Raw genomic sequence first — 9,093 nt, 5'->3', positions numbered from 1 at the left:
CTAACGCTTAATGTGTAAATAAATTCATAAATATTTTTAAAATGTTGAAAAAAAAGTAACACAATTAGTTTTAATGTTCATAGAAGGGTTTAAAGTTATTCCACTATAAATATATTTTAAATTTTCTGTACATTATTTCTTTCACAGAAAGTGTAAAAAATCTGAAGACTCAAATTCAAGATTCTGAAACCCATTAATGCAAAGAAAATCTCATTTCAAGTAAATTATATGGAATAATCCTTACATTTTTAATTAAAATGGGACACCTTTTTTTATTATTTAATATTTATAATTAAATAAAAGAATAATAATCAATAATAAATAACACAAAATACTTTTATTAAGATTACTAATGTCCTTTTCAATTTTTACTACTAAAACATCTAACATTTATTTTCACAATTTTTTTTTTAAATATTAATACTAAATAGTTAAATGTATTTTTAATAAATTAAATTGAATTTTTTAAAACATTTTCATTTTTTTGCTTATATGTTTTTAAATTTAAATTTAAAATAATTGCTATTATATATATAACATATATTTTATTAAATAATATTAACTATATTCGATATTACACATTGCCGGCACTGCTAATTAGTTTAAATTAAATTTAGTTATCTATACTTAGTCTTATTTTAAATTAGTGTACTGTACTATAATAAAATTTATTTTTTATTATATTAATTTATAAAACATAAATAAATTAACAATCGTTTAATTAAAATTATTTTTTCTTTTGTTTTTTTAAGGTGGTTTTTCATTTGACCTTTTTTTATCTATATGTTTCTTTTAATGAATTATTTATATTTATGATTTATTCATTTAATTTTTTGTTTATAGTTAATTTTGTAATTGTTTATTTTATTTAATTGGAAATAAATATTTATTTTATAATTAGTATATTTGCATGCCTGGAAGCTTGTATTTAATGTAGTGATATTTATTATATGCGTAATTGGCATAATGTTCACATGTGTTTTTGTTTTGTTTTTTTTTTGTTTGAATATATAATAATTAATATTTGCTTGAGAGTAATATGGTATTAATATGTATGTTAAGCTCAAGTTAGAATAACATAAATTGTGTAAATAATAATTTGATATGTTTTTAATTGCTTAACAAACTAAACTCAAAAAATAATAAAAGTTTTCATATTGTAAATAAATAATAACATGTTAATTAATTATATCTCAGGTGTTTTTACTGATTCTTAATATGTTAAACCTTTACACAAAATTAATTATATTGAAAATTAATATAAAAAATTAAAAATGTTGTAAAGTTATTATTTTTCAGTTAAACACGACTGAAAATTAGCACTATATGTATGCCAAGGCAAATTAGATTGCAAAATATATAAATTATATTTTATAAAATATAATTTAAAAATATAATTTTGTAAAATTATTTGGAAAAAGAATAAATAGTGTCTTTATTAGGGCATAAAAACTACTATACTAGATCTGCAAGAGATCTAGTACTACTATAGATCTGCAAGAGATATATTATATATACATATTTTCACCATGTGGCAAATATCATATCTCATATCTAATGGATATTTTATGGACTTTGTCTGTGGTGTGTAAAACTCAAAAAGAAAAAACTGTATAATAAGATAAACTTAAATAACAAATAAACACTTAATATATAACACTCTTTCAAAATAGTTCAAACTCTTAATCTTTTCATATATAACTTGTCATTATTATTATGTGATATTTATACAAATCTGAAAAGAACTGAAAAGTTTAGAAATTAATTGGCAAAAAAAGTTTTATAAGATAAAACATATTTTTAATACAAAATTGTTATTTCTACTTTGAACTTAACATAATAACTTCTCTTTGATTTGTGTGTCATACTAATATTGTTATTACTGAAGATAATATATAATATATATATTTGTTAAAAATAACATATTTTTTTAATATGCACTTCTTTTTAAATACTTTTTTTAATTTTCAATTTTGTTATAATAATTGAAAAATATTGCTTTTAGTGTAACTTTAGTTTTGATATATATATATATATATGTATTCATATATATAGATATATAGTACCTTTAATAACATTAACTGCTTACATGTATTTAAATATACTTTCAAATATAAATAGTTGTCTATATATGGTTTAGAGTAACATGAATTTCGAGTTTAAAAATTATATACATATATTATGCTTGAATATATTTGTTTTGTAACTATATATAAATTTTATTTAACATTTATTACGCTATATAATAGTTATATTTTAGTATTTTATTTGAATTTCAATTTATAAAATTATTTTATAATTTTATATAGAATTTATACAATAATCTTTTTATAAAATATTTTGTTAATTATATATTTATGTATAGATATTTATATGAAAATTTTACAATTTGTAAATATGTATATATACGTATATACTTATATTTGTTTTTGTTTTAATTGATACATTTTGATGGGAGATTTTGTCATGAGTTTTATATTCTTTTTTTATTTATGAGCTAATGTTATATATTTGGTTTTTATACGTACATGATAAAAATTAAATTTTTAAAAGCTTGAATAAACTTAAAAATATTTTATTTGTATAATTGTTCCGAGAGGGTTTTTAAATGTATGCATGTGAACCAAAAAAAAAATAAAAAATATTACATTCATATGTATATAATATAGAACTTTTGTAAAAATTGTAAGTGTTTTGTGTTTTATTTTAAAAAAATTAACATTTTAACTTGAATAACAGATATAGTAGTTAATTTTAAATAAATTGTATATAGATTATTTGCATTCTCTGTTTTTTGATTTTTGTTAATAAAATAGGTATGTGTATACATATAGTAATATATAAATATTAAGAAGAGAGTTTTATTTTCAGAAAATATTACATAAGGATATAAGGATAAATTTGATTTTTATTTTAAATAAAAATAAAGTACAAAAGGTTTAAAATTCTATTTTTTCAGTTAAAATATTATCAGTAATAATACATATATTAGTGAATGATAATTGTTTTACTCATATATGTAATTTATACAGAGCTCTAAAAATTGTGTAAATGGCCGTTTTTTCTGATATGTTTACAGTTTGAACAATTTTTGTTTAAATTAAGTTTTCTAATAGAGATATTTCAATATGTATATATATTAGCAATACATATTCTAAAAAAGCTTAAATTTGAAATAAAAAATCCTAAATTGACATATATAAAAATTTTATTAATATAGTTTATTTATAAGTTTCAAAAAGTGTATAATATAATTGATATATTAATATATATATCAGTTTTAATTGAGTGCATTTGAAACAAATTGATATAGTTGTATTTATACATCTAAGCATAAGTACATATGCCGTTATACATGACATATAAATTTAATTCATATATATTTATATATATATTAGGTACACATGCTATAACTTTGTTTGATAATTTTTGTTTAGGCCTTTATGCGAACAGGGTTTCATTAATTAAGCCACTGTACTTTGCATAAAGTCAAGCAAATAATAATTGATTGGTAGGTAAATTTGAATTATTTATAATCTTTCATATATATACACACAATAAAATAATTTTTTTATTTATTTTGCATATAATTACATACATTTAAATAACTAAAATATAAGTAAATTTTTTTTAAATATATGTATATTTTTAAATAGCATAAAACTGCATTAAATTATTTATACTTATAAGTAAATACTAGCATAAAGGCTATAATGATATAAACAGTATTTATAGCTCAATATGCAATTATATAATACGATATGATTAAACTATGACTAGTATTTAATATATTTTTAAATACATTTATATGCATATGTATATGCATATTTTAAATATATTAAATAGCAATAAGTAATATCACTTGGTAATTTTTAACAGGCGAGCCATAGGACTCTGATATGTATCGTTACCTTGGTTGTGTCTTATGTTAATTAATTGCACCTTGCAATTTAACACACTTTGCATGATATTGTCAAGATTTGAAATTTTGATAACAAACTGACAAACTGACAATTGCAAATGCACATATAATAATTGCAAAGTAAAAAAGTAAAATTTCAATTAAATTAAAATTTATGAAACAATAAAATTTTGTTAATTTTCAAAGGACACTCACAACAGCACCCGAAAAGTAAGGGGTTGTGCAACTTTTGATATGTTTACGATATTGATGCTATTGTTTTTTTAAGTGAACTCCTTTGAATATTACACAACTCTACTGTTTCGTACTTATAGACTATGGTTTTTTATATATAATATATATGTATAAATATATTTTTAGTTTATTTTACAAATATAAAATTTAAAATATAATATATCCTTTGGTTTTTCTAGCTTAGTTGAATTAATGTTGAGATTCGATTTCTGATTTAGTTGTTAATATACACATTTAAAAAAATTATTATTTAATTTAAATTTTATATACATTAAATTAGTTAAAACTTTTCATTTATGTGTAAAATTTTTTAAATTAAAAGTTGATCAGAATGCTCAAAATAATTTTTAAAATTTACAAAATTATGGCAACTAATCACGGATTTTCTTTATAATTAAATAATGCAGATAATTGTATAGTTTTTAAATGGGCCAAATATTTTAAACTGCTGTTTCTTGATTCCTGGAAAATATTTAAAGTATGAGTCTAAAATGAATATATGTCATCTTTTAAAATTTAGATATGCTAGGATCCACTATGTTTTTGCTAATGAAAAATTGATTCAAATCTTTTTTTAACCAATCACACTACTACTTTCACGAGTTTATCTGGCCAAATATTTCAAACTGTTGTTTGTTGATTCCTGAAAAATCTTTAAAAACTATGACTCTAAGGTTAATATATGTCATCTTTTAAACTTTAGATATGCTAGGATCCACTATGTTTTTGCCAATGAAAATATTGATTCAAATTTTTTTTTAATAAATCTGACTACTACTTTCCTGAACTTATCTGGTTTTCGTTATGTGAGAAAAAAATATTTGTCTTTTTTGTAGTATTTTTTGAAAAGGATACTGATCAGCAGTAAGTACTCATTCAGTAAAGAGTGAAATTTAGTAAAAGAGTGTCTGATAAAGAATGTAACGTACACACTGTCTGAAAATTAAGTTTAGTAAACGAACTTGAGGGACTATTTTATGACAGCTCCTTTATTTCAACAAAAAATCTTCAATACAAAATCTACGTGTAAGAAGTAAATTCAGTTTTCCCTTATGACATTTTCAAGTAATGTATTATTTCGTATCTTAAAAGTTTTCAAAGATATGAACAAAAAGATATATCATTGCATATTATTTTAATACAATGACTTTTAAAAATGTCTATTTTATAAGCTCAAGCTAATGTTACATATCAGTCCTAAATCTGATTAAAATTTTCCAGACGTCTTTATCAAAAGAAACAGCATAGTACTTCTTTCTCAATTTAGTATTGAAATTTCCAATAAAGTAAGAGTTTATATATTGAAATTTATAGTAATTATTGTGCCCATTCTTATTAAAAGTAATAATTTAATACAAATTCTATGTAATTAAAAAAAAATATTACAATTTTTTAAATTCACTTAAAACCTGAATATCCTGATAGTTAATTGCTAATACAATTACATATATATAATTTTATTATAACATTTAATATTTTACCACAAATCGATTTACTTATCACAAACACATATGAATTGAGTTTGTTGAATAAAAACTGAACTCGTGTATAATACAAAGATTTCGTGATTTCATTAAATGTTAATTTTATAATTAGTTACTTAGTTCCATAGAATATTAAATATATTCTATTTATTTTCTATATTTTCTATATGCTATTCGTAATTATAGTGTACGATACACTTCACTTGTTCTACATGCCTAATTAAACTCTTTTTCACTTCTGACTTTCTTTTAATTTAAATGCTTTATACTAACACCAACAACAGATTACAATATTTTATAATAATTAACGAAATATATATGCTATGCGATCGAATATATAAAAACAAACGTAAATTACCGCTAACTTTGTGTAAGACAACATTTTAAAATCCTTGTCTAAAGGGATTTGCTGGACCAGCAGGACCTCTACTCCCAGCTGTGCTACCACCTATTGGTTGCTGTTGCTGTTGTTGCTGTTGCTGTTGGAAGGGATTTGCAACACGTTGTTGAGGCAGATGTCGTGTTTCTTGCTGATAAGTACCTCCTTGTTCCTGGTAACCAGGTTGATATTGTTGCTGGTATTGCTGATCTTGTTGATAGCCGCCGCCACCTTGCTGATAGCCTCCCTGAGGTTGATAATCGTAGTTGGCCTCATCCACATTTGTTTCTTGTTCTTGTTGATATTGTTGTCCATATTCAAGATGATTTTTAAAGTTACCATCGACAGGTTGTTGATCGTGCATTACATATGTTTGATATTCCTTATTTGGTGGATCTTGCATAAGTATATTTGCTTCATTCTCAAATGGTTTAAAGTCATATATATTGCGTAGTTTACGCAACACCGGCACATAAAGTAAATTCGAGAAGGCAATTAAAAAGTTAAGTGCTGTAAAACCAATCGCTTCCACTACACCACCAGCTATAATTGGTCCAACAGCATATGCGATTGAGTACGAAATATCCGCGATAGCATAAATGCTTCCGTACACTGAAACGTAACGCACATCCACAAGGTAGCCTAGTGTGGGCAGCAGGGCAGTATCAATAAGTGCGATGCCAAAGCATATGATACAAATGGGTATCATTAGTACCTTATAGGAGCTTGAGAAGGGAATGATAAAGCAGGACAGACCTTCCAATGCTAAGCCAACAGCAGCCATTAACCACTGATGATGTGGATATTTTCTAGCCATTTTAACAGTAATTACCACGCCTAAGACATGTGGAAAGAATGCAGGTAACCACACCATACCTATTTTCCAATTTTCTGTGGTGAGATTATCTTCCATCCAGAGCGAAATGGTGGGTTCCAAAAAGGCAAGTGCAACATTTGACATCGTAAGTGCGCCTGCACACACAGCTATATAGGGATCCATTAGAAGGCGCCAAATTGGAATTGTTTGTTGTGAAACTTCTTTACTTTGTTTAAGTGTCTCCTTTACCGGCTTCATAACCAGCAATAACATTAAGCCGTCTATTAAACATACAAATGCTAATATGAGAAATGGAACTTCCTTACCAGCAAATTGATATAGTGCTCCACCAAACGGCGGAGCTACCAAACAGCCGAAACTGATAAATGCTAATGCAATACCCAAAGCCTGTGACCGTTCATTTTCTTCAGTAAATCGATCAGCAATCATAGCTAAGCCAGAGGTATCAGCAAAAGCAGAACCTGCACCTTGGAGTGAACGTGCAAAAAATAATAATCCATAACTACGTCCACATGCAAATAATGCTGTTGAGAAAAACATTATTATCAATCCAATCATCATTGGTATATCATAACCAATTTTATCAATCAAGCCACCAGAGAATGGATTCACCATTAGCTGCACAATAGCTTTCGAAGCGAATAGTATGCCCGTTGCTGAATCTTGCCCATGATGATCGTGATGCATTGGTATTACTTTTCCGGTACGGTTATCGAGCAGCAGTGGTGCTGGTGTTCCATCTTCGAACCCTCCAATTTCGCGTAAGTAATCTGGTATAATCGGAACAATAACCATATATAACATATTGTCTAATAGCAGTGCTATAGAAACTATAACCAATATCAATCGTCGTTGATTGACTGGTTCCTGTATTTTCTCCCAGACAATATCTTTAACCTCGCGAATTTCGAGATTAATAACCGGAATTTGAAATGAGCCAGCCATTTTGTATTTGTTGCGAGTTCAGTGGGGGTCTTACTGTGATGAGGGCTTTAAAAAATTTCCTTGTTATGCTCTAAAATTTTTGATGTTGTCTTTTCACTGCTCTATTCGCTAGGATATTTTTTTCTTTATTTCAAAAATAATTTATTTAAAATGTTTTTTTAATATTTCTTTTGTTGGTATTTGTATTTAATATTGTTGCAAAAGTATAATTAATTCAATTGTTTGTTAGTACTATCCGGTTTTGTTGTACTCAGAAGTTTGTTTTTTCTTTATGTCAGATGTTTTAGTTGGAAATATCCTTTTCTTCATGGTGTGCCGATTTCACTGCAGTTTCTTATTCTTACTGTTATTCTTTTAACAATAAGACTATGACCACTGTTTTTGCAATCCTTGCTGTTGTGAGTTTTCTTAACTGCACGCACATAACTTTTTCAGTTCCTTAAGAAAGTTGAAGTTTACAGCTTCTATTGTGCTGTTCCTGGACTCGATGCCTGTACATCTTTAATGCAGCTGGCGTACGTCTGGACAACCTTTAACGACACAGAAACAAGATTTCGTTAGTTGCGTTTTGTTCATATTTTTTTTATTGAATTATATTTTTTTTTTAAAAAGCATAAATTTATTTTTCCTGTATATTATTTTTTTTTTATTTTTATTTTTTTTTTTTAAATAAACAATAGTAGAGTTTTATGATTGAAATGTTGTTTCTGTGAAGCAAAAGGAAGTCCTGATTATATAAGCCATTGCAAAAATAGTACAAATTTTCAAACAAATGTTTTATGATTTTGACTTAATTAAATTTTTAATATATTTTCAAGTAGTTAATTAAAAAATAAATTATTTCAAATATCATGTCTTTTAATACTTTTCACTAGTGACACACATTTCAATCATAAAACAATTACTAAATTATTGATTTAAATACATTTCAATATTATAACGATGATAAATATATTTTGAATATGATATTGTATAAGTATATATGATTGTATGTATATGACTAATTAAATAATTATAATGTATGTTTATATATAGTATGTGCACTTGATTGCAAATAAATTACTACGAATTCAAATTCAACTAAAATAATTTGTATCTATTTGTTTTAAAGTGAAATTATTTCAGAGATTGGTTGGTTAGGTCAAGTTTTTGATTATTTAATAATCAAATAATTAAAATCATATTTCTGCTAAAACAAGTGAAGTTTGATTATTAATTTCATACAAATAATTTTAACTTATTAAAGAATATGTTGAATAAATAAATATTTATATATATTGTCAATAGAATT

At 24.6% G+C, this 9,093-nt stretch overlaps 2 protein-coding genes across 2 annotated transcripts in view; both read right to left on the bottom strand.

The window, feature by feature from the left end:
• The window catches only part of LOC119682982 (choline O-acetyltransferase-like), a gene marked incomplete at its 3' end in the record, with an annotated part of 108,621 nt that overhangs the window by 81,667 nt on the left and 17,861 nt on the right, over nt 1–9,093 (bottom strand).
• On the bottom strand, nt 5,967–7,981 carry LOC119682981 (vesicular acetylcholine transporter). Its single transcript, XM_038096565.1, has one exon. The coding sequence runs from the start codon at nt 7,800–7,802 to the stop codon at nt 6,024–6,026; it is 1,779 nt and encodes a 592-aa protein (XP_037952493.1). The 5' UTR covers nt 7,803–7,981; the 3' UTR covers nt 5,967–6,023.

The sequence above is a fragment of the Teleopsis dalmanni genome, chromosome 2 (assembly GCF_002237135.1).
Source record: "Teleopsis dalmanni isolate 2A chromosome 2, ASM223713v2, whole genome shotgun sequence".
In the NCBI taxonomy this organism is placed as follows: domain Eukaryota; kingdom Metazoa; phylum Arthropoda; class Insecta; order Diptera; family Diopsidae; genus Teleopsis; species Teleopsis dalmanni.
Note: the sequence above shows the minus strand (reverse complement) of the source record. Positions and strands in the feature narration are given on the sequence as shown.